This window comes from Oratosquilla oratoria, chromosome 35 (assembly GCF_046742065.1).
Source record: "Oratosquilla oratoria isolate Oo_2021 chromosome 35, ASM4674206v1, whole genome shotgun sequence".
In the NCBI taxonomy this organism is placed as follows: Eukaryota; Metazoa; Arthropoda; class Malacostraca; order Stomatopoda; family Squillidae; genus Oratosquilla; species Oratosquilla oratoria.
Genome location: NC_134811.1, coordinates 23,761,703 through 23,787,001, shown reverse-complemented (window position 1 = coordinate 23,787,001; position 25,299 = coordinate 23,761,703). Strand labels below are relative to the sequence as shown.

General features: G+C 39.9%; 4 protein-coding genes and 1 pseudogene across 4 annotated transcripts; 3 read left to right on the top strand and 2 right to left on the bottom strand.

Moving 5' to 3' along the window:
- The first annotated feature begins 1,193 nt into the window (after nucleotides 1-1,193).
- On the top strand, nucleotides 1,194-1,742 carry LOC143018700 (zinc finger BED domain-containing protein 5-like). Its single transcript, XM_076174286.1, has 2 exons — nucleotides 1,194-1,292; nucleotides 1,440-1,742. The coding sequence occupies exons 1-2, from the start codon at nucleotides 1,194-1,196 to the stop codon at nucleotides 1,740-1,742; spliced, it is 402 nt and encodes a 133-aa protein (XP_076030401.1).
- A 9-nt stretch (nucleotides 1,743-1,751) lies between these two features.
- Nucleotides 1,752-2,899, top strand: LOC143018699 (protein FAM200C-like). The gene is made up of 2 exons (XM_076174285.1): nucleotides 1,752-2,351; nucleotides 2,609-2,899. The coding sequence occupies exons 1-2, from the start codon at nucleotides 1,752-1,754 to the stop codon at nucleotides 2,897-2,899; spliced, it is 891 nt and encodes a 296-aa protein (XP_076030400.1).
- A 1,597-nt stretch (nucleotides 2,900-4,496) lies between these two features.
- On the bottom strand, nucleotides 4,497-7,456 carry LOC143018810 (compound eye opsin BCRH1-like; annotated as a pseudogene).
- A 5,418-nt stretch (nucleotides 7,457-12,874) lies between these two features.
- LOC143018811 (compound eye opsin BCRH2-like) lies at nucleotides 12,875-15,965 on the top strand. The gene is made up of 7 exons (XM_076174387.1): nucleotides 12,875-13,100; nucleotides 13,219-13,410; nucleotides 13,890-14,084; nucleotides 14,888-15,096; nucleotides 15,442-15,546; nucleotides 15,650-15,772; nucleotides 15,867-15,965. Exons 1-7 carry the CDS (start codon nucleotides 12,875-12,877, stop codon nucleotides 15,963-15,965), a joined length of 1,149 nt encoding a protein of 382 aa, XP_076030502.1.
- Nucleotides 15,966-20,956: 4,991 nt separating this feature from the next.
- Nucleotides 20,957-23,979, bottom strand: LOC143018698 (compound eye opsin BCRH1-like). Its single transcript, XM_076174284.1, has 8 exons — nucleotides 23,964-23,979; nucleotides 23,590-23,829; nucleotides 23,276-23,467; nucleotides 22,669-22,857; nucleotides 21,808-22,013; nucleotides 21,382-21,486; nucleotides 21,156-21,278; nucleotides 20,957-21,055 (listed from the first exon to the last, which is right to left on the bottom strand). The coding sequence occupies exons 1-8, from the start codon at nucleotides 23,977-23,979 to the stop codon at nucleotides 20,957-20,959; spliced, it is 1,170 nt and encodes a 389-aa protein (XP_076030399.1).
- Nucleotides 23,980-25,299: the final 1,320 nt, after the last annotated feature.

Genomic DNA, 25,299 nt, shown 5'->3' with positions numbered 1-25,299 from the left:
GGTACCTGACTGCAACCCGATCTTCAGTGGGGAAAAGAGAAGTAGACTAACCAGCAAGGCGGCAGATAGTATTAATAGTTACGATGATATATGAAATGACCTTAGGAAAACGATCGACAAGGTGCCCTACCTTAGACCAATGTTTCTCAACCTATGGCCACATGGCCAAAATGGGCCACAGTAAATTTCATGTGGGCCACAGAAATTTCATTATTTTACTGGGGAAAAGGTTCAAAATGTTTTGTACTCACAAATTAGATATTTTCTGCTTTTAGCCTTTGGCAGAACAATTGAAAGTTAAGAAAACTTTGAATTGCAGCTAATATTTTATTTTTTGGCTTAACCTTAACTCGCCCAAAACAAATGCTTGATAATAATTCTAAAGTACGGTTGTAAGAGGCCGATAGATGTACGAATGCTGATCGGGTTAGGAAACTCATGGGTATTGAAATGCTGAGTCAGCGAGTCAGACTCGCGGTAGCTCGGCATCAACTGTTTTATAAACAAAGGTTTGAGGCGCCGTTCTGTCTGTATAAACACGGCCGGTGACTGTTGGTAATAATCGCTGATGTAATCAAAACACTGTGAGCGCAAGTTATTTTCGTTTGACTAATGCTGAGGTAAACGATATTGCTTGTGACATTGTAACGGCTTTCCGGATTGGAGAAAAGGTGGAAGAGGAGGAAAAGTTATTGGTGCATGAATTCAAAGTCACGCCCATAAGGAGTGACATTTATTTGAGAAGTCAGAGGAGATTGGATTAGAAAAATCAGTGACGTCAGACGAAGGTGGCTTGGCGTATAGGAGAGATCTCTCGTGGGCAGACGAGGGAGAGACATCCTGAGTGTAACCAAGACAGTGTAATTATAGTGGAAAGAAAAGAAAAACTAATCAATTTTCCTTAACCTCAGGACTGGTCTGAAGTACATGAGAAATACAATGCATGGGGCCTAATGAATAAGACGAACTTGGATACTAGTGAGACTGACGTAACGAAGGCAAGGGGCCTTGTGAGTGGAATTACGAACTTATAGAAGTGTAAACACAATACGGTAACTCATTTGATCTGGATGTTCAAAGTAATTTCTTAATGCGGGAAGGAGAGGTGATAGTACCAATGTAGTAAACATTGGTACGTTCTGCCTTGTTCTAAGTTTGTGAATAAATATATATTTTTAAAAAGAATTGCCCTTATGGCTAAGCAGAAGAAACCATGTCGACAATACTCAAGTGAGTTTTTAACATACGGCTTTGTAGAGCCTCCAAGCAATAAAACAAAGCCAATGTGCCTCGTATGTATGAGAGAACTTTCGCGCGCAAAGAAACTTCAGTATCATCTGGAAAGTAAACATAAGGACAAAAAAAGATAAACCCTTGGATTCTTTTTTAAACCAAGAGATGATTTTCAAAAAAGAAATACTGTTTCTTCATTCTTCAAGAGATGTCAAGATAAAAAGGACCTAGGCTTAGTTGCATCATATAAAATTTCACAGCTAATAGCAAAAGCTGGAAAACCGCATACTATTGGTGAAGAATTAATTTTGCCCTCAATATCTGTGGTATTTTCTACTGTTATGCAACAGAGTCCCCAACAAATAACTAGTTGCATTCCATTGAGTAATGATACAGTATCAAAGCGCATCGATGAAATGGCAGGGGATGTTGAAAATCAACTAGTCGCCCTTTTGCAAGTAAGGAATTTTTCTTTACAGATTGATGAAGCCCTTTTGCCTAGTAATTGAGCCATTATTATGATTTATGTTAGGTTTTTAAATGATGCTGGTGAACTTGCAGAAGAAGTGCTTTTTGCTCGTAGTCTTATGACAGATAATAAAGGAGAACCAATTTTTAAAGAAGTATCAGACTACTTCCAAAAAAGGAAAATTTCTATGAGTAACATTATAGCATGTGCAACTGATGGAGCTGCTGCTATGGTAGGTAGATACAGAGGCTTTATAGCATATTTAAAAGAAACTGTCCCTAATCTGCTTTGCATACACTGTGTGGTTCATCGACAACATTTAGTTGCAAAAAATTTGAGTGGGCGTTTGAAAAATGTTCTTGATTCTGTAGTAATGGTTGTCAACCGTGTAAAGTCAAATCCACTCCAAGAACGCCTTTTCCGTCAACTTTGTGCTGATAATGAAGAGTTTAAAAGTTTACTTTTGCATACAGAAGTTAGGTGGCTTTCTAAAGGTAACTGTCTTAATCGTTTCGTTGAACTTTGGCCAAATGTTGAATTATTTCTGAATGGTACAGAGGTTGGAAAAGAAGTCATTGCTGCTAAATCGGATATTTTCTACCAAGCAGATATTTTTGAAAAACTAAATATCCTGAACAAGCAGCTACAAGTAAGGAATGCGAATATATTAAACTGCAAAGAGGTAATCACTGCTTTTCTTGGAAAGCTTTGTATGTTCCAAACTAATATCAGAAATAAGGTATTCCTCCATTTTCCAAATCTTGCCACTCTTGAGGAGCTGCATGATGATATGAAAATAAGGTTCAAGGATCTCCTAGAAATGGAAATTCCAAATTGGGTGGTAGATCCATTTGGGATAAATGTGGCAGATGTTGATATTGTATTGCAAGAAACTTTGAGTTGCAGAGTGGTCATACTGCCAAAGCTAGATTTAAGCATGGATTTTGGAACTCTTGGACAAGTAAAGAAATTGCAGTTAATTCTCCATTGCTCTGGGAAAAAGTTGAGCTATATATCTTTGCCTTCCCAACAACTTACCTAGAAGAATCAGGGTTTAGCAAGGTGTCTCAGCTACTATCAAAAGCAAGAAACCACTTAGAAATCATAAAAAGAGGAGATCTGCGTCTATGTTTAACAAGCATGGATCCTAATATAGAAGAACTTGCAAAGAGGCATCAGACACAAGGATCTCACTGAGTAAATTAATTTGCAACAAATATTCTAATTTTCTTTTGTAATTTCAAAGTTGATTTTACATTTTAAAGAAAAATAATTGTTTCTTTGAATCTCATTTTCTGTTTGTGAAAGTTTTTTGTTTCTTGCCATGTATAGGAAAAATTGTAAAAATAAATATCAATTATAAATGAATGATTGTTTCATTAGACAGAGAATGATTTAGTAGCTATATAGTATATAGAATAAAAGTAATTTCTTTGATTAATAATTTCATGGGCCAGAGAAAAATTCTGGGTTAAAAGTGGGCCATGAGCTAGAAAAGGTTAAGAAACATTGGTTAAGCTCACAATCTCGAGCTGCATTAAACTAGTGAGTTTGACTTATATAATTTTACTTAGTTTTATTTATTATTAGTTTTATCATAATTTCAACTAATTCATTTATTCCCTTTTGTTTTTAATTTGGCGCCAACACAATTGGCGCCAAAAATTACATCGCTAAAAAAACGGCGCCAAAACATCGGCGCCAAGACATCGGCACCAAAACATCGGCGCCAAATAGTACCAGACTCTGCTGGCCACGAGGAAGTAGGGCTGGTCATTGTAAATTAAAGCTCACCATAGTTATGAACTTTAATATCTTAAACATCTGTAAGGAGACTTTAGCCGTAGAGTTGCAAATCCACCGACAAGGCTCTCTGCCCATTTCTATTTTCAGAAGGACCACTTTGGGAACCATTCAAGACGTGTGTTGCCGTCCTCCTATATGGGGTTTGACTAATTTAGTAAATACACACCGAGGTGGTTCTCACTGATGACCTCTGGCTTAGTACGAGAGGGCGACGGATTTACTACTCGCTATCGGCTGACCAGAAGAAAGGAGGGTCGGATTATTGTGAATCAAGGCTCACCAGAGATGTGAGTTTTAATATCTTAAGCATATGTACATTTAGTACCATAGCGACCACCGCTACACCCTTTACGTGCATCAGAAAGATCTCTTTGGTACTACAAAAAGATAAAACAAATTAATTATAATAAATTATAATAAATAACAATAGTAACGATAGGCAAGCACACACACACACACACACACACACACACACACACACACACACACACACACACACACACACACACACACACACACACACACACACACACACACAATCAAACAAACACACACACACACACACACACACACACACACACACACACACACACACACACACACACACACACACACACACACACACACACACACACACACACACACACACACACACACACACACACACTCTCTCTCTCTCTCTCTCACACACACACACACCCACACACCCACACACACACACACACACACACTCTCTCTCTTTCTCTCTCTCTCTCACACACACACAATGCTAGAGTAGGTGGTGAGTCAATAGGAGGATTAGTAGGAAGATTGAGGAGTCAGGTACGAATCAGAGAGAAAGAGTAAAGTGAACAGATGCAGGAATTTTCATTGAAAGACAAACTTTACTTGGATCCAAGGTCATTTATTTCGAACTTTTCGTTTGTATTATTGCATATTATTTCCATTGATATATCTGTATTATTATTAGTCATTTTGCCTAAGTTGTTTATTCTTTATTTTCCACATTAGTGGTATTCGACTGATTGTCTGATGGCCTGTCCTCGGGCTCGTGGATGCAGAACCAAGGAAGGGTCTTCTGGAGAGCCTAGAGAGGAATTGCAAAAGAGTTAGATGAGCTTCTGTTTAGCAGCATACGCTCAGAATCAAATATATCTACAAATTCGTTACTCTTAAATGAACCTCACCAGTCGGAACTTGGGGTGGTTTATGGCGTAGATCATTGGGTTGTAGACTGAAGCAGTCTTTGCCAGCAAAGCAGGGAGCATGGAAACCAGAGGCGTGAGGCCTGATTGGTTGAAGGCCAGACCCTATTAAAAAATGCAAAGAATTAGGCTCATGCTTACATGAATAAGGTTATATCAACTATTCACTAAAAAATCCAAAGACGATGGCGCAGAAAAACGACATTACCCGAAGAACTACTGCAGCATAGGGTGTCCAGCAAATAATCCAGAGGGCAACGTTAGTCATTGCAACCTTGGCGATGCGGACCTCAGCTGACTGTGCGTTGGAGTCCTGTCAAGTAACAAGGTTAATCTATAAGGTAACCATAATAAGTCAAATGTTGTGCTGCTGGATAGTGAGATCAATCAACCTTAGCGGGAAGGGGAATGCACATGGTAAAAATATATATGGAATTGTAACCGTTACTCCAAATATGGGTGGATAGTGAAGAGGGCAAAAGTTTACAACCGTGATGGTGGGGTACCATTTTGATGTATCATACTTGATCATGGTGGTTGCTACCTGCGTATAGACAGCAATAAAAAGGAAGACACTATCTCTCAAAATAGCATAGGAGTCCTCTACATTCGAACTATATGAAGTCGGAACTCACTGCGTTGGATCGAAGAGTGGACACATTCATCTTCTTGGCCTGTTCCCTCATGGCCTTCTCGTGAGCAAAGATAGCTTTGACGATGAAGACATAGGAACAGACAATGATGGTAAGAGGAATGACGAAGTCGAAAGTAAAAATGCAAAGACTGTACGAACGACGGTTGACGTCACGGGACAGGTAGTCAAAAGAGCACGAGTCCAGGATACCTGTGCGAAGAAGGTTCAAATTTTCAATAGGTGCATCATAATTAACAATGACATAAATAAGAATCTTCATTTGAAGAAGAGAGCCCACCTCATACACACTTTTTTCTTTCAAGTTCATTAGTAATAGTTCTTATCTTTTGCTCAATCTTGTGAAGACTTTGTACAAGTAAGTGGAAATTACATGGAATGATTAGACAGACGATGTCATTTTCCATAAATCATTTCTAATGGCCTCCTTATATTTCAGGAAATGACTTTGTAATAAGAATTTCTAATGGAGTATCTCTGTAAATTATGCAAGTGTCATTTCACAACCTGATGATAAGATTTTTTGTCCACATGAATGGGGAAATATGGACCTTTGAACCAACTGAAATGGAGGAAACAGCAGATAAAGAAAAAGTTTAGTTAACCACAGTTATTAAGTCATGATTCCAGTCTCTTAACCTATATCAACACTTTCAATAACTTCAAGGGTATTTCCCAGGAAAAGGCAAGTTAACTTGCAGGTAAGCAATTTAGGATATGTTTTGAAATTTGGGTAAGTGACATTGGTATACTTTGAATATTTTTCTAACCTTGTTAAAGCGAGTATAAGGCGAGTTCCAAAATTGACAATAGAGTACATTAGAGGGCAAAAACAGAACTTCATTTACCTATCACTGTTCTGCCCTTCAGATATGAATTCGTCGTACTTACCCTCGGGAACATAAGCTCCTCAGCCGAAGAAGGGAGGAATGGACCAGCCGATCGCGTAGGCATAGCAGAAGAGGATGTACAGGAAGGCTCTGCCCTTGGTTAGCGGAGCAGAGGATACTCCATTGACAATGACATTGTACCGGTCAAAGGAAATGAAAGCAAGAGTCCACAGAGAGCACAGACCGAAGACGGCTCCTGAAGAAACAATTAAATTGTGTTATTTATGACACGAAGAGGTGGTGTGAAAACATCCCAAAATGTACATGACTGTTTACCCACTTAAGTATTGCTCCTTCGGACTTCGGAACAAATGAAGTATGGTGAAAAGATCATTAATATTTTGCCTACTAGTGAAGCCAAACGAGATCTATAAAGTGATTGTGTGTGAGAGTTAGAGAGAGAGAGAGAGAGAGAGAGAGAGAGAGAGAGAGAGAGAGAGAGAGAGAGAGAGAGAGAGAGAGAGAGAGAGAGAGAGAGAGAGAGAGAGAGAGAGAGCGTGTGTGCGTATCTGCACACTTGCGCACACCAAAGATGGCAAGTGCTTTATTTGAAATAATAAGTGATGCGGATAATGTACTTCTAATGCCTTGCCTATCACAGACTTGTGAAGGGTGTATAAATCTTTATTGTCTATCATATTGGCAACAAAGAATTCACCTAGAAATGCGTACAGTTCGCAGAAGAATGGAGAGAACATCCAAACTCCACCTTGGAAACAATTGTGGATGTAAGGTGGAAACTGAGTAACTTGCATGCCAAAATCACTGAAGGCTAAATTGAAGACGAGCATGTTTGCGGGTGTCTTCAAGGTTTTGTTCTTCATGATCAAATGCATCACCAAACAGTTTCCTGGGAGTAAGAGAGAAAGGTACCATCAAACACTTCTCATACCCAAAAGAAAACATGAGTGGACGCAAATATGTATTGATGGGAAACTCATAGGTCAACCCTTTCTCGCACTCGATGCTTACCTGTGACGGAAAATATGAAGAGGAAAATATAGATTACGCCGAGGAGGTAGTGCCACATAGGGTTGACTGGAGGGTAGTTGCTCCAGTGATCGTGGATCATGTGTCGGATCGAGTCTGGCACTATGTCCACAACGGTGACCCCCTTGGGGTATCCAAACGAGAGGTCGTGGGCCCCATAAGCCATGGCACGTGGACCGGTACCGTTGAACTGAGCGCGAGAAGGGTCCATCGTTATAGACTCTGAAAAAAAGAAGTTCATCAAAATAGGTCTGAAGCCATTTGATACACACAAAAACAAAACAACCAAACACAATACACCATAGACAATCACCGGATGAACACAAAATATATGTAGTTTCCACCAAGCAAAACCCACCGTATCCCACACCCATCAGACTCCAGAAAACGACTATAACACGACATAGAACGCCATCTCCATACACTAACCCAATCACATCTACACGAACAGATATGTACAAACAAATGGTAGTAACTAGTAAGAAGAACAAATATATTATATAACATTTGAGGAAAGTATTGGGTTGATATTAAATATCACGATGGTTAGTTAAGTGTGGGGTATATATGAGAATGTTATGTTATTAAACTGTAGTAATTTTTGGGGGCTACTCGTGCAGTGAAAAGTGTGTATGATATAAGGGGGCTATGTTTTGAAAAGGTTAGTTTTATGGAAAAAAATGTGGAGATACAGTTTTTTTTTTGTGAGAGAGAGAGAGAGAAAGGTGAGAAAAGTGGAGTCCGTTGAGAAAGATTGAGGAAGTGTGACATTCACGAAGAATGTGGGATATGATCTGAAGAATACAGCAAGTACACGAAAGGATTTTGTCACCAAACATGAGAAAACCATGGGTGAAACAAAAATATGTTTTTAATCTCGCATCGGTGCAGTCTAAGAGGTCAGTACGAGTATGTGGTGGCTGGAAGAGGGTTGAGGGCGAACATGATAGCCCTCAGGTGATTTATCGGGTGCTGGCACCACCGTTTTTCCCACAAGCCTAGTAGAACTGACCAGAAGATTGGGTAGGTAGATGGATGAAAGCGTAGAATGGAATCGATGCTGCATCCCGAGTTGCCTTGTCGGCTAGTTCGCTGCGGGGAACACCAACATGAGAAGGTGCTCGACAAAAGGACATTGATCTGAATTGGGAAGCAATTCGAATGGATAGCATGGGTCAGTGCATGGCAGGAGTACGGAACAGAAAGAATTTTGAGGGGGCTTAGTGAGGCAGAAATGCTTATAAGTGGCGGATGAGGGAAGTAAAAAGTAAAGTGTACAGTGGCAAGAAATGAAAAGAGTTCAGAGCTGAAAACTGATGGGGAGTGGAGAGATCCAAATTCTGTCAAGGATATATGGGTGCGCAACCTACTCCGCGATCAGAACAATAGCTACCGGCATAAATGTGGACGATAGAAGGACGAGAGGATCTTTTTCTTTTCCTATTGACGTTTCCCATTTCCATATGTGGTCGCCGTTCCTCGCTAGTCGTTTCCACTGGTTTAGGTCCATCACCTGCTTCTCCTCCAGATGTTTCTCCTTAAGGTCATTTCTCATTCTGTCCTTCCTGCGCAGCTTGGGTCTCCCTCGCCTGCATCTCCCATGTACCTCCATCTCAATCACTCTCCTTCCCACGTAGTCTTCATCTCTTCTCTTCACATGGCCGAACCAATGTAATCTCCTTTCCTGCGCTGTCACCGACGCCTCCACTACTTTCACAGTATCGCGGATCCTGTCATTCTTTATCCTATCCAACCTCGTCACCCCACACATCGACCTCAACATCCTCATTTCTGCGACGTCCAGCTTCCTTTCTTGTACCTTTTTCAGTGCTCATGTCTCCGCTCCGTACAACAACGCTGGTCTCACTACTGTCTTGTACACCTTTCCTTTTACTCTGGCACTTATCTTTTTGTCACATAGCACACCTGATACTCTCCGGTAGAAGAACGAGAGGGTAAATAAGAAAATCCTCTAGTCGGGTGATGGTAAGTGGTGTCTAGTTTTTCGAAAGTGCGACTAAATAACACTGTAAGGGAGCAACTAGAGGGGCTGGGGAAGCCGTTGAAACTGAGATGATGGTGCCAGTTATACCCACAGTGGATATTAAGACTGCAATTGTGTCAAATAAACGGGCACAGAAGAGACGAAGAGTACAAGAAAATTGGTGTAATGGGGTTGTTCTTGATGTGAAAAATATATTTCACTGATAACAAAGAACGATAGATGTCAAAAGGGAAATATCGTTTCTGCCTATAAACTTGTGGCAAGAGTACTTGCGGAAATCTCTACTTCAACTGGGAGGAGTACAATAGGTAAACAGTAAAGATTAAGCACATTAAGCAGATTTGAGTGTGGTCTTCACAATAAACTCGGGGCACACAATTACAGATGAGGCAACTTAATCCTGCGTTACTCCTTCGGGGGAAAATATCATTGTTTATACTACGGGGTGTCTAGACAACCCCAATGCAACATACTAGCATACTAGCTGCCCACAGATACGAACTATGAGTATCTGATGTTGAGGTCCTTTGGTGGGAAGTTGAGGTCGCAATCAGCTTCCTCCATCTCTCCGGTGTTGTAATTCAGTGGCGCCGTGAGCAGACCAATAAATACTTGGAGGCCACAGATCCAACAGAAGAAAAGGGAGGTAGAGGACAACTGCTGATATGAGGAGCTTAAACTTGACGGAGCCGACACTTCACACTGAATAGCCATGGCAAGTGATAATCACTGGTGGCTGAGATCGAAGCCCAACACGCTACAAAAGTAAACGAAGAAGCGTTCTGTAAAACTGAAAACGTGAAACTTGTTGAGGGAAATACCTTCGTCGTTTGGTTCGTATAAGTATGGGAGGGTGGAACGGTCCCAATGGTTTGAGTTTCCTCAAAATGGCTTCAACAGCTGTTGGAGTGCATCACTTATATATTGTCACTTAGTAGTTATTGGATCATCCTGCCCTCTCAAAGTCATAACACGAGCCAGTTTATGCGTTATGACCGTAAGGGTTCCGTGTAATAGAGCAATTAACCAAGAAAATATGTGCTCACATAGACACACACGCATCCACACACACAAAAAAAAAAGAAGGAAAATGTATGGGTTGATCGGATTTCAATAGAGATCGATGTATTTGTTCCATGAGAAATGGCCACAAATAATCACAGAATAGATAAGAATGGAAAGGATGAAGTTCCGCGTAATACATCACTATTGAGGTTCTTACAGCATAGACTATTGAGGCTCATGAACTACAGTTACAGGGATAAGTACAGTTGTAGGGATATATAAATGCCCGTTACCCGCTGTAGCGTATACACGAATACTATACACTAACTGCGTCATTACCTGCGCAGTGTTTGTGTTATCTGTGTTTACAAACATGTAACGTCATTGGTTAGTAATGTGATGAATGTCTCAGATTTCTGTACAGTGATATTTTGTATATTATGTATTTTGTACATTGGTATTCTTTATATTATTTGACTTAGGTAACCAGCTTAATCTGGCGATTTCTTTTTCATTCCTGTCACTTAACATTGTTAACACCTCACCAACTGACCTAAATGTTTGGGTGAGTCCCTTTTTTATAATTAGTGGAACATTATCTAATATTGTAGTTCTTAGTCAATGTGTCTAATATGCTACATTTTGTTAGTTGTGTGTACGTGTGTGTGTGTGTGTGTGCGCGCGCGTACGTGCGCGCGCGTGTGTTATTTTGTGTGTCTTTTGTTTGTGTGTGCGGGTGTTTTTGTGCTTGTGTGTTGGTTTGTGTGTGTATTTACCTAGTTGTATTTGGCTAATTTTATTTTGCGGGAAGGGGAGCTATGCTCGTGGTGTCCCGCCTTTGTATCTCGCAGTGTATGTTGGTGTGTTTGTGTGTGGTGTTTGTGTGTGGTGTTTGTGTGTGGTGTTTGTTTGTATGTTTGTGCCCTAGACAAACCATCTTCCCTGAGTGACTTATGAATCTGTTTTTCCTAAAAAAGCGTAGACTCAGAGGTGACTTGATACAGGTATTTAAGATTCTAAAGCGAATTGACATCAAAAGTTACAAAATTCTTACACTGAATGAGAATCCGACAAGAAATAATGGTCTCAAACTCAGAAAATAGATTTGATTTGGAAGTGGGTAGAAACAACTTCGCCAACCGTGTAGTTAATGAATGGAAAAAAACTTCCTGCAGAGGCAGTGGAATGTAGTTCAATTCGAAGCTTTAAGATTCGTTTAGATAAAAATTTAAGCAAGATGCTGTAATGACTGCCATTTATTTTATACTATTTGATTATTTGTTTATTATTTGTCTATTATTTGCTTGATTTCCATTTATTATTATTATTCATTTGTCAGTTTATTATTATTTACTCTTTACATGTTTATCACTTAACTATACCTACCGTATGTATTATTTATTTATAATTTTTATTTTATTCTATTTCTATCGTTTATATATATGTGTATATATGTGTATATATATGTCTAAACATATGTGTATATATATATATATATATATATATATATATATATATATATATATATATATATATATATGTATTCCGCATCCGACCTAGTTATGGACCAAAAGGTCTCCTGTCGGCATGCTCCGCCTTTGTAATCCTTTGTGTATGTGTGTGTGTGTATGTGTGTGTGTGGTGTGTGTGTATGTGTGATAGTATATTTTGGTGGTTATTTGCTTTCTCATATAATATTGTTAATTAAGGGATGTGGTACTTTCAGCAGTTAAAAACGTTGATCTTATTTTCCGCTTTATTACACGCAATCCTTGCGGTCATAACGCATGAATTGGCATGGGTAATGACTGTAAGAGGGCAGGGTGATCCAATAACTACCGAGTGACAATATATAAGCGATGCACTCCAGCAGTTGCTGAGGCCATTTCGAAGAAGACCTTAAACCGTTAGGATCGTTCCATCCTCACAAACGTAACGAACCAAACGACGAAGGTATTTCCCTCAACAAGTTTCACATTCCCAATTTTCGGAATATTTCTTCGTATACTGCTGTAGCGTGTTGGGCCTCGATCTCGGCTACCATTGACTATCACTTGCCACGGCTTTCTAATGTAAGGTGTCGGCTCCGCCGAATCTAAGAGCCTCATAGCATAAACTCTACTTGACCTCCCTTTTCATCTGTTGGATCTGTGGCTTGTAGTAGTTATTGGTCTGCTTGTGTTGTGCAGTCTCCGAATATATGCGACTGTAAGTGAGGCATCCGGACAGTATGGGCATGTGTCATTTTTCGAGTTGCCTCCCCTGTGTTTGTGTCGTATAAGTTTATATTCCCTTTTTACGTCCATCCTTCTTGGGTATTAAGGAAATCTGTTTTTCGCATCAAGAGCACTACCCCAGTTTCTCGTACTCTCTTATACTTTTCAAGGTTTGGAGAGATGTCCGTGCCGTGCACGTTCATTTGACAGGATTGGAAACTTAATATCCACTGTGGGTATAATTGGCAGTAATCTTCCAGTTTCACCAACATTCCCGACCCATCTGGTTTCTTCCATACAGCGCTATGATGACTTGTATTGTGTGATTTGTAGTCCATGTTGTTGTGTATCCAACGTGACTAGTGAGCCGTGACCATGAACCTCTTTGTTTCAGTCTATAACGATGAGTTCTAACGCTCAGTTCAACGGCACCGGCCCACGTGCCATGGCTTATGGGGCCCACGACCTCTCGTTTGGATACCCCGAGGGGGTCACCGTTGTGGATATCGTGCCGGACTCGATCCGACACATGATCCACGATCACTGGAGCAACTACCCTCCAGTCAACCCCATGTGGCACTACCTCCTCGGCGTACTTTATATTTTCCTCTTCATATTTTCAGTCACAGGTAAGCAGCGAGTGCGAGAAAGGGTTGACGTATGAGTTTCTCAGTATATATATCGTCCACTCATGTTTTCTTTTGTATATAAGTAGAGTTTGATGGGACCCTTCTCTCTCACTCCCAGGAAACTGTTTGGTGATGCATTTGATCATGAAGAACAAAACCTTGAAGACGCCGGCAAACATGCTCGTCTTCAATTTGGCCTTCAGTGATTTTGGCATGCAAGTTACTCAGTTTCCACCTTACATCCACAATTGCTTCCACGGTGGAGTTTGGATGTTCTCTCCGTTCTTATGCGAACTGTACGCATGTACAGGTGAGTTCTTTTGTTGCCAATATGATAGACAATAAATTTTTCTACACCCTTCACAAGTCTGTGAGAGGCAAGGCATTAAAAGTACATTAACCGTATCACTTATTATTTGAAATAAAGCACTTGCCGTCTCTGGTGTGTGCGAGTGTGTAGTACGTACTAACGCTCTGTCTCTCTCCCTCTCTCTCGTTCTCTTTCTCTCTTTCTTTCGCTCTTTCTCTCTTTCTCACGGGTAGACACGTTACTGATCTTGTTTGGCTTCACTAGTAGACAAAACACGAATGATCTTTTCACCATACTTCATATGTTCCGAAGTTCGATGGAGGAATAATTAAGATGGTAAACAGACATGTACATTTTGAAATGTTTTCACAATATCTCTTCGGGCAATCATTTTTGAGGATTCGAGTCGTCACGACACCGTACATACGAAAATCAAATATATTCTTGCCATCAATAACACGATTAATTTTTTTCTTCAGGAGCCATCTTCGGTCTGTGCTCTCTGTGGACTCTTGCCTTCATTTCCTTTGACCGGTATAACGTCATTGTCAATGGAGTATCCTCTGCTCCGCTAACCAAGGGCAGAGCCTTCCTGTACATCCTCTTCTGCTATACCTACGCAATCGGCTGGTCCCTTCCTCCCTTTTTCGGCTGGGGAGCTTACATTCCCGAAGGTAAGTGCGGCGAATTCATATCTGAAGGGAAGAACAGTGAATCTTGTCCAATTCACCGTGATGGGTAAATGAAGTTCTGATCTTTTGCCCTCTGATGTACTCTATTGTTGATTTTGGAACTCGCTTCATACTCGCTTTAACAAGGTTATACAGATATATATATATATATATATATATATATATATATATATATGTGTGTGTGTGTGTGTGTGTGTGTGTGTGTGTGTGTGTGTGTGTGTGTGTGTGTGTGTGTGTGTGTGTGTGTGTGTGTATTTAAAGGGTAACAATGTCTCTGGCCTAAATTCTAAAACATATCCTGACTTGCTTACCTACAAGTTACCTTTTCCTGGGAAATACCCTTGAAATCGTTGAAAATATCGATATAGGTTAAAAGACTGGATTTAAGACTCAAGAGTAGTAGTTCTCTTATTTTTTATTTGTTGTTTTCTCAATTTCAATTGTTTCAAATGTTTATATTTTCCCATTCATGCTGACAAAAAAATATGAGAAATTCTATTTGCCGCTGGGTTCTGAAGTGCCAATTGCATAATTTACATAGATACTTAGAAATTCATATTTTAAAGTAATATTATCAAATCCAAGACGACCATTAGAAACCATTTAAAGAAAATGACATCGTTTGTCTAATTATTCCATATAATTTGCACTTGCACAAAGTCTTCACAAGATTGAACAAAAGTTAAGAACCGATACTAGACGGGTTGCCTCTTCAAATGAAGATTTCTATTATTGGCATTGTTGATGATGATGCACCTATTAAAACTTTGATCTTCTTCGCACAGGTATCCTGGACTCGTGCTCTTTTGACTACCTGTCCCGTGACGTCAACCGTCGCTCGCACGGTCTTTGCCTTTTTACTTTCGACTTCGTCATTCCTCTTACCATCATTGTCTGTTCCTATGTTTTCATCGTCAAAGCTATCTTTGCTCACGAGAAGGCCATGAGAGAACAGGCCAAGAAAATGAATGTGTCCACTCTCCGATCCAACGCAGTGAGTTCCGATTTCTTATACGTAGTTCGAATGTAGAGGACTCCTATGCTATTTGGAGAGATAGTGTCTTCCTTTTTATTGTTATCTATCCGCAGGTAGTAACCACCATGATCAAGCATAATCTATCAAATTGGTACCTTACCATCACATTTGCAGTCTTTTACACTCCTCACTATCCACCCATATTTGGAGTAATGGTTACAATTCCATATATACTTTTGCCATGTGTATTCCCTTTCCCGCTTGTATGGATTGATCTCACTATCCAGCAGGACAACATTTGATTAATTACGAAGGTATTGTATTATCATGGTGACCTTATAGATTAACTTTGTTATTTGACAGGACTCCAATGCACAGTCAGCTGAGGTCCGCATCGCTAAGGTTGCAATGACTAACGTTGCCCTCTGGATTATTTGCTGGACACCCTATGCTGCAGTAGTTCTTCGGGTAATGTCATTTTTTACTGCGCCATCGTCTTTGGGTTTTCAGTGAATAGTTGATATAACCTTATTGATGTAGGCATAAGGCTAATTCCTTATTTTTTTAATAGGGTCTGGCCTTCGACCAATCAGGCATCACGCCTCTGGTTTCCATGCTCCCCTCTCTGCTGGCCAAGACTGCTTCTGTCTACAACCCAATGATCTACGCCATGAACCACCCCAAGTTCCGACTGGTGAGGTTCATTTAGCTGTAACAAGTTTGTATATGTATTTGAGTGTATACTGCTAAACAGAAGCCCATCTAACTCTTTTGCAATTCCTCTCTAGGCTCTCCAGAAGACCCATCCTTGGTTCTGCATCCACGAGCACGAGGAGAAGTCATCTGATAATGAGTCGAATGCCACTAAAATGGAGGGAAAGGAGTAAACGGCTTAAAAGCTTGAACAGATTTCTTCGGTCACAAGGTTTTACTGAATGGTCTATATGACGAATGCCATATAATTTTCCATCCTTCAACACAAAAATATACTGCAGAAAGAGGCTGCGAGGTTTCTATCTGAATGGTCTTAGAGACGAAAGTCAACTATGTAGTTTTAGTTTCCTTAACAATAATAAAAATGTATTAACAGAAATAATGTGTACTGACAAAAACGAACGTCTCGAAATAAACGACTAATTGGATCCAAGGAATTTTTGTCTTTCAATGAAAACTCCTTTATCAATTAATTTACTCCTCTCTCTCTCTGTATGTGTTATTGTTCGCTGTGTTTCCTGGGCACACTGTGTGTGAATATTCCGAGATCTTTATATATGGGTCTCGTGTGGGGTGACCATATGTTATCAAGGGCGTCCTCAGGTGGTTGATAGATGAAGGCCTCCTGACAAAGAGGTTACAAGTGAATAAATAGTCGCAGAGCAGCCGACGCAGGAGCTACCAGGGAGCTGGGGTGTGTGACAAGGCAAAGGCAGCGAAATCCTCACCTTTTATTCCAGGTGACTGCCACACCTTGGGTGGATAGCGCGTAATCCATCCTAGCAGGCACCGTGCTTACAGTAAGCGATACCAAACAGATTTGGATTTCGGCAATACAGTGCCAATTTTTGACCATTTGAGGAGATATCTGAGTAAGCTTGGAACCGGCACAGGTGGTGATAAACTACTTGGCAATTCTCAAGTGAGGTCAGTAACGAGGTCAGCCCGGAGGTCATTAACGAGGTCAGCGATCTAGATAAATTATGCAGTACCCTAACTACTAGGATTTTGTGTTCCCAACAAAAATTTATACACATCAGTAAAAATTAGGGCAAATACTAATGCATTCAAATGGATGATAGATAGGTTGAAAAATGAGATCGGAGTAAGAAGAGGGCTTTATGTTTGAATGTAAAGGGGAGAAAAACACGTCTAAATTAGATATAATAAAATGGCTAGACTGGTTAAAAAAACATGCCCAGAACAGAAGGTAACAATTGAGATCTAATCCAAAGGGCTATTTTCAATTCTATAGAAGGAAGAATAAGGAAAAATGAGTATTTATAAAAAAGAGGGTAGATGTGGTACCTGACTGCAACCCAATCTTCAGTGGGGAAAAGAGAAGTAGACTAACCAGCAAGGCGGCAGATAACATTAATAGTTACGATGTTATATGAAATGACTTTAGCAAAACGACCGACAAGATGCCCTACCTTAGATCAGTGTTTCTCAACCTAAGGCCACATGGCCAAAATGGGCCATAGCAAATTTCATGTGGGCCACAGAAATTTCATTATTTTACTGGGGAAAAGGTTCAAAATGTTTTGTACTCACAAATTAGATATTTTCTGCTATTAGCCTTTGGCAGAACAATTGAAATTTAAGGAAACTTTGAATTGCAGCTAATATATTATTTTTTGGCTTAACCTTAACTCGCCCAAAACAAATGCTTGATAATAATTCTAAAGTACGGTACTTCACAAAATGTTTTTGCTCCACTCCTATATGTAGCTGATATGGTAACACATAATACGGTACCTCATTTGATCTGGATGTTCGAAGTGATTTCGTAATGCGGGAAGGAGAGGTGATAGTTTAGTTTAAAGCTGCTCTCTGTGTAGTAAACATTGGTACGTTCTGCCTTGTTCTAAGTTTGTGAATAAATATATATTTTTAAAAAGAATTGCCCTTATGGCTAAGCAGAAGAAACCATGTCGACAATACTCAAGTGAGTTTTTAACATACGGCTTTATAGAGCCTCAAAGCAATAAAACAAAGCCAATGTGTCTCGTATGAATGACAGAACTTTCTAATGATAGGATGCGCGCAAAGAAACTTCAGTATCATCTTGAGAGTAAACATAAGGACAAAAAAGATAAACCCTTGGATTTTTTTTAAACTAAGAGATGATTTTCAAAAAAGAAATATTGTTTCTTCATTCTTCAAGAGATGTCAAGATAAAAAGGACCTAGGCTTAGTTGCATCACATCAAATTTCACAGCTAATAGCAAAAGCTGGAAAACCGCATACTATTGGTGAAGAATTAATTTTGACCTCAATATCTGTGGTATTTTCTACTGTTATGCAACAGAGTCCCAAACAAATAACTAGTTTAATTCCATTGAGTAATGATACAGTATCAAAGCGCATAGATGAAATGGCAGGGGATGTTGAAAATCAACTAGTCGCCCTTTTGCAAGTAAGGAGTTTTTCTTTACAGATTGATGAAGCCCCTTTTGCCTAATAATCAAGCCATTATTATGGTTTATGTTAGGTTTTTAAATGATGCTGGTGAACTTGCAGAAGTGCTTTTTGGTCGTAGTCTTGTGACAGATACTAAAGGAGAATTTTTTTTAAAGAAGTATCAGACCACTTCCAAAAAAGAAAAATTCCTATGAGTAACATTATAGCATGTGCAACTGATGGAGCTGCTGCTATGATAGGTAGATACAGAGGCTTTATAGCATATTTAAAAGAAACTATCCCTAATCTGCTTTGCATACACTGTGTGGTTCATCGACAACATTTAGTTGCAAAAAATTTGAGTGGGCGTTTGAAAAATGTTCTTGATTCTGTAAAGTCAAATCCACTCCAAGAACGCATACAGAAGTTAGGTGGCTTTCTAAAGGTAACTGTCTTAATCGTTTCGTTGAACTTTGGCCAAATGTTGAATTATTTCTGAATGGTACAGAGGTTGGAAAAGAAGTCATTGCTGCTAAATCGGATATTTTCTACCAAGCAGATATTTTTGAAAAACTAAATATCCTGAACAAGCAGCTACAAGTAAGGAATGCGAATATATTAAACTGCAAAGAGGTAATCACTGCTTTTCTTGGAAAGCTTTGTATGTTCCAAACTAATATCAGAAATAAGGTATTCCTCCATTTTCCAAATCTTGCCACTCTTGAGGAGCTGCATGATGATATGAAAATAAGGTTCAAGGATCTCCTAGAAATGGAAATTCCAAATTGGGTGGTAGATCCATTTGGGATAAATGTGGCAGATGTTGATATTGTATTGCAAGAAACTTTGAGTTGCAGAGTGGTCATACTGCCAAAGCTAGATTTAAGCATGGATTTTGGAACTCTTGGACAAGTAAAGAAATTGCAGTTAATTCTCCATTGCTCTGGGAAAAAGTTGAGCTATATATCTTTGCCTTCCCAACAACTTACCTAGAAGAATCAGGGTTTAGCAAGGTGTCTCAGCTACTATCAAAAGCAAGAAACCACTTAGAAATCATAAAAAGAGGAGATCTGCGTCTATGTTTAACAAGCATGGATCCTAATATAGAAGAACTTGCAAAGAGGCATCAGACACAAGGATCTCACTGAGTAAATTAATTTGCAACAAATATTCTAATTTTCTTTTGTAATTTCAAAGTTGATTTTACATTTTAAAGAAAAATAATTGTTTCTTTGAATCTCATTTTCTGTTTGTGAAAGTTTTTTGTTTCTTGCCATGTATAGGAAAAATTGTAAAAATAAATATCAATTATAAATGAATGATTGTTTCATTAGACAGAGAATGATTTAGTAGCTATATAGTATATAGAATAAAAGTAATTTCTTTGATTAATAATTTCATGGGCCAGAGAAAAATTCTGGGTTAAAAGTGGGCCATGAGCTAGAAAAGGTTAAGAAACATTGGTTAAGCTCACAATCTCGAGCTGCATTAAACTAGTGAGTTTGACTTATATAATTTTACTTAGTTTTATTTATTATTAGTTTTATCATAATTTCAACTAATTCATTTATTCCCTTTTGTTTTTAATTTGGCGCCAACACAATTGGCGCCAAAAATTACATCGCTAAAAAAACGGCGCCAAAACATCGGCGCCAAGACATCGGCACCAAAACATCGGCGCCAAGACATCGGCACCAAAACATCGGCGCCAAATAGTACCAGACTCTGCTGGCCACGAGGAAGTAGGGCTGGTCATTGTAAATTAAAGCTCACCATAGTTATGAACTTTAATATCTTAAACATCTGTAAGGAGACTTTAGCCGTAGAGTTGCAAATCCACCGACAAGGCTCTCTGCCCATTTCTATTTTCAGAAGGACCACTTTGGGAACCATTCAAGACGTGTGTTGCCGTCCTCCTATATGGGGTTTGACTAATTTAGTAAATACACACCGAGGTGGTTCTCACTGATGACCTCTGGCTTAGTACGAGAGGGCGACGGATTTACTACTCGCTATCGGCTGACCAGAAGAAAGGAGGGTCGGATTATTGTGAATCAAGGCTCACCAGAGATGTGAGTTTTAATATCTTAAGCATATGTACATTTAGTACCATAGCGACCACCGCTACACCCTTTACGTGCATCAGAAAGATCTCTTTGGTACTACAAAAAGATAAAACAAATTAATTATAATAAATTATAATAAATAACAATAGTAACGATAGGCAAGCACACACACACACACACACACACACACACAAACACACACACACACACACACACACACACACACACACACACAATCAAACAAACACACACACACACACACACACACACACACACACACACGCACACACACACACACACACACACACACACACACACACACACACACACACACACACACACACACACACACACACACACACACACACTCTCTCTCTCTCTCTCACACACACACCCACCCACACACCCACACACACACACACACACACACACACACACTCTCTCTCTTTCTCTCTCTCTCTCACACACACACAATGCTAGAGTAGGTGGTGAGTCAATAGGAGGATTAGTAGGAAGATTGAGGAGTCAGGTACGAATCAGAGAGAAAGAGTAAAGTGAACAGATGCAGGAATTTTCATTGAAAGACAAACTTTACTTGGATCCAAGGTCATTTATTTCGAACTTTTCGTTTGTATTATTGCATATTATTTCCATTGATATATCTGTATTATTATTAGTCATTTTGCCTAAGTTGTTTATTCTTTATTTTCCACATTAGTGGTATTCGACTGATTGTCTGATGGCTTGTCCTCGGGCTCGTGGATGCAGAACCAAGGAAGGGTCTTCTGGAGAGCCTAGAGAGGAATTGCAAAAGAGTTAGATGAGCTTCTGTTTAGCAGCATACGCTCAGAATCAAATATATCTACAAATTCGTTACTCTTAAATGAACCTCACCAGTCGGAACTTGGGGTGGTTGATGGCGTAGATCATTGGGTTGTAGACTGAAACAGTCTTTGCCAGCAAAGCAGGGAGCATGGAAACCAGAGGCGTGAGGCCTGATTGGTCGAAGGCCAGACCCTATTAAAAAATGCAAAGAATTAGGCTTATGCTTACATGAATAAGGTTATATCAACTATTCACTAAAAAATCCAAAGACGATGGCGCAGAAAAACGACATTACCCGAAGAACTACTGCAGCATAGGGTGTCCAGCAAATAATCCAGAGGGCAACGTTAGTCATTGCAACCTTGGCGATGCGGACCTCAGCTGACTGTGCGTTGGAGTCCTGTCAAGTAACAAGGTTAATCTATAAGGTAACCATAATAAGTCAAATGTTGTGCTGCTGGATAGTGAGATCAATCAACCTTAGCGGGAAGGGGAATGCACATGGTAAAAATATATATGGAATTGTAACCGTTACTCCAAATATGGGTGGATAGTGAAGAGGGCAAAAGTTTACAACCGTGATGGTGAGGTACTATTTTGATGTATCATACTTGATCATGGTGGTTGCTACCTGCGTATAGACAGCAATAAAAAGGAAGACACTATCTCTCAAAATAGCATAGGAGTCCTCTACATTCGAACTATATGAAGTCGGAACTGCGTTGGATCGAAGAGTGGACACATTCATCTTCTTGGCCTGTTCCCTCATGGCCTTCTCGTGAGCAAAGATAGCTTTGACAATGAAGACATAGGAACAGACAATGATGGTAAGAGGAATGACGAAGTCGAAAGTAAAAATGCAAAGACCGTACGAACGACGGTTGACGTCACGGGACAGGTAGTCAAAAGAGCACGAGTCCAGGATACCTGTACGAAGAAGGTTCAAATTTTTAATAGGTGCATCATAATTAACAATGACATAAATAAGAATCTTCATTTGAAGAGGAGAGCCCACCTCATACACACTTTTTTCTTTCAAGTTCATTAGTAATAGTTCTTATCTTTTGCTCAATCTTGTGAAGACTTTGTACAAGTAAGTAGAAATTACATGGAATGATTAGACAGACGATGACATTTTCCATAAATCATTTCTAATGGCCTCCTTATATTTCAGGAAATGACTTTGTAATAAGAATTTCTAATGAAGTATCTCTGTAAATGATGCAAGTGTCATTTCACAACCTGATGATAAGATTTTTTGTCCACATGAATGGGGAAATATGGACCTTTGAACCAACTGAAATGGAGGAAACAGCAGATAAAGAAAAAGTTTAGAAACCACAGTTATTGAGTCATGATTCCAGTCTCTTAACCTATATCAACACTTTCAATAACTTCAAGGGTATTTCCCAGGAAAAGGCAAGTTAACTTGCAGGTAAGCAATTTAGGATATGTTTTGAAATTTGGGTAAGTGACATTGGTATACTTTGAATATTTTTCTAACCTTGTTAAAGCGAGTATAAGGCGAGTTCCAAAATTGACAATAGAGTACATTAGAGGGCAAAAACAGAACTTCATTTACCTATCACTGTTCTGCCCTTCAGATAGGGAGGAATGGACCAGCCGATCGCGTAGGCATAGCAGAAGAGGATGTACAGGAAGGCTCTGCCCTTGGTTAGCGGAGCAGAGGATACTCCATTGACAATGACATTGTACCGGTCAAAGGAAATGAAAGCAAGAGTCCACAGAGAGCACAGACCGAAGACGGCTCCTGAAGAAACAATTAAATTGTGTTATTTATGACACGAAGAGGTGGTGTGAAAACATCCCAAAATGTACATGACTGTTTACCCACTTAAGTATTGCTCCTTCGGACTTCGGAACAAATGAAGTATGGTGAAAAGATCATTAATATTTTGCCTACTAGTGAAGCCAAACGAGATCTATAAAGTGATTGTGTGTGAGAGTTAGAGAGAGAGAGAGAGAGAGAGAGAGAGAGAGAGAGAGAGAGAGAGAGAGAGAAAGAGCGTGTGTGCGTATCTGCACACTTGCGCACACCAAAGATGGCAAGTGCTTTATTTGAAATAATAAGTGATGCGGATAATGTACTTCTAATGCCTTGCCTATCACAGACTTGTGAAGGGTGTATAAATCTTTATTGTCTATCATATTGGCAACAAAGAATTCACCTAGAAATGCGTACAGTTCGCAGAAGAATGGAGAGAACATCCAAACTCCACCTTGGAAACAATTGTGGATGTAAGGTGGAAACTGAGTAACTTGCATGCCAAAATCACTGAAGGCTAAATTGAAGACGAGCATGTTTGCGGGTGTCTTCAAGGTTTTGTTCTTCATGATCAAATGCATCACCAAACAGTTTCCTGGGAGTAAGAGAGAAAGGTACCATCAAACACTTCTCATACCCAAAAGAAAACATGAGTGGACGCAAATATGTATTGATGGGAAACTCATAGGTCAACCCTTTCTCGCACTCGATGCTTACCTGTGACGGAAAATATGAAGAGGAAAATATAGATTACGCCGAGGAGGTAGTGCCACATAGGGTTGACTGGAGGGTAGTTGCTCCAGTGATCGTGGATCATGTGTCGGATCGAGTCTGGCACTATGTCCACAACGGTGACCCCCTTGGGGTATCCAAACGAGAGGTCGTGGGCCCCATAAGCCATGGCACGTGGACCGGTACCGTTGAACTGAGCGCGAGAAGGGTCCATCGTTATAGACTCTGAAAAAAAGAAGTTCATCAAAATAGGTCTGAAGCCATTTGATACACAAAAACAAAACAACCAAACACAATACACCATAGACAATCACCGGATGAACACAAAATATATGTAGTTTCCACCAAGCAAAACCCACCGTATCCCACACCCATCAGACTCCAGAAAACGACTATAACACGACATAGAACGCCATCTCCATACACTAACCCAATCACATCTACACGAACAGATATGTACAAACAAATGGTAGTAACTAGTAAGAAGAACAAATATATTATATAACATTTGAGGAAAGTATTGGGTTGATATTAAATATCACGATGGTTAGTTAAGTGTGGGGTATATATGAGAATGTTATGTTATTAAACTGTAGTAATTTTTGGGGGCTACTCGTGCAGTGAAAAGTGTGTATGATATAAGGGGGCTATGTTTTGAAAAGGTTAGTTTTATGGAAAAAAATGTGGAGATACAGTTTTTTTTTTTGTGAGAGAGAGAGAGAGAAAGGTGAGAAAAGTGGAGTCCGTTGAGAAAGATTGAGGAAGTGTGACATTCACGAAGAATGTGGGATATGATCTGAAGAATACAGCAAGTACACGAAAGGATTTTGTCACCAAACATGAGAAAACCATGGGTGAAACAAAAATATGTTTTTAATCTCGCATCGGTGCAGTCTAAGAGGTCAGTACGAGTATGTGGTGGCTGGAAGAGGGTTGAGGGCGAACATGATAGCCCTCAGGTGATTTATCGGGTGCTGGCACCACCGTTTTTCCCACAAGCCTAGTAGAACTGACCAGAAGATTGGGTAGGTAGATGGATGAAAGCGTAGAATGGAATCGATGCTGCATCCCGAGTTGCCTTGTCGGCTAGTTCGCTGCGGGGAACACCAACATGAGAAGGTGCTCGACAAAAGGACATTGATCTGAATTGGGAAGCAATTCGAATGGATAGCATGGGTCAGTGCATGGCAGGAGTACGGAACAGAAAGAATTTTGAGGGGGCTTAGTGAGGCAGAAATGCTTATAAGTGGCGGATGAGGGAAGTAAAAAGTAAAGTGTACAGTGGCAAGAAATGAAAAGAGTTCAGAGCTGAAAACTGATGGGGAGTGGAGAGATCCAAATTCTGTCAAGGATATATGGGTGCGCAACCTACTCCGCGATCAGAACAATAGCTACCGGCATAAATGTGGACGATAGAAGGACGAGAGGATCTTTTTCTTTTCCTATTGACGTTTCCCATTTCCATATGTGGTCGCCGTTCCTCGCTAGTCGTTTCCACTGGTTTAGGTCCATCACCTGCTTCTCCTCCAGATGTTTCTCCTTAAGGTCATTTCTCATTCTGTCCTTCCTGCGCAGCTTGGGTCTCCCTCGCCTGCATCTCCCATGTACCTCCATCTCAATCACTCTCCTTCCCACGTAGTCTTCATCTCTTCTCTTCACATGGCCGAACCAATGTAATCTCCTTTCCTGCGCTTT

Coding starts and splice junctions, on each gene's coding strand:
- LOC143018700 (XM_076174286.1), top strand. CDS start 1,194: ATGGCTAAGCAGAAGAAACCATGTCGACAATACTCAAGTGAGTTTTTA. Junction 1,293..1,439: donor AAACAAAGCCAATGTGCCTC/GTATGTATGAGA, acceptor TCATTCTTCAAG/AGATGTCAAGATAAAAAGGA.
- LOC143018699 (XM_076174285.1), top strand. CDS start 1,752: ATGATTTATGTTAGGTTTTTAAATGATGCTGGTGAACTTGCAGAAGAA. Junction 2,352..2,608: donor TCCTGAACAAGCAGCTACAA/GTAAGGAATGCG, acceptor TTTGAGTTGCAG/AGTGGTCATACTGCCAAAGC.
- LOC143018811 (XM_076174387.1), top strand. CDS start 12,875: ATGAGTTCTAACGCTCAGTTCAACGGCACCGGCCCACGTGCCATGGCT. Junction 13,101..13,218: donor CTTCATATTTTCAGTCACAG/GTAAGCAGCGAG, acceptor TCTCACTCCCAG/GAAACTGTTTGGTGATGCAT. Junction 15,773..15,866: donor ACCACCCCAAGTTCCGACTG/GTGAGGTTCATT, acceptor ATTCCTCTCTAG/GCTCTCCAGAAGACCCATCC.
- LOC143018698 (XM_076174284.1), bottom strand. Junction 23,468..23,589: donor CTTCATATTTTCCGTCACAG/GTAAGCATCGAG, acceptor TCTTACTCCCAG/GAAACTGTTTGGTGATGCAT. Junction 22,858..23,275: donor CGAACTGTACGCATTTCTAG/GTGAATTCTTTG, acceptor TTGTTTCTTCAG/GAGCCGTCTTCGGTCTGTGC.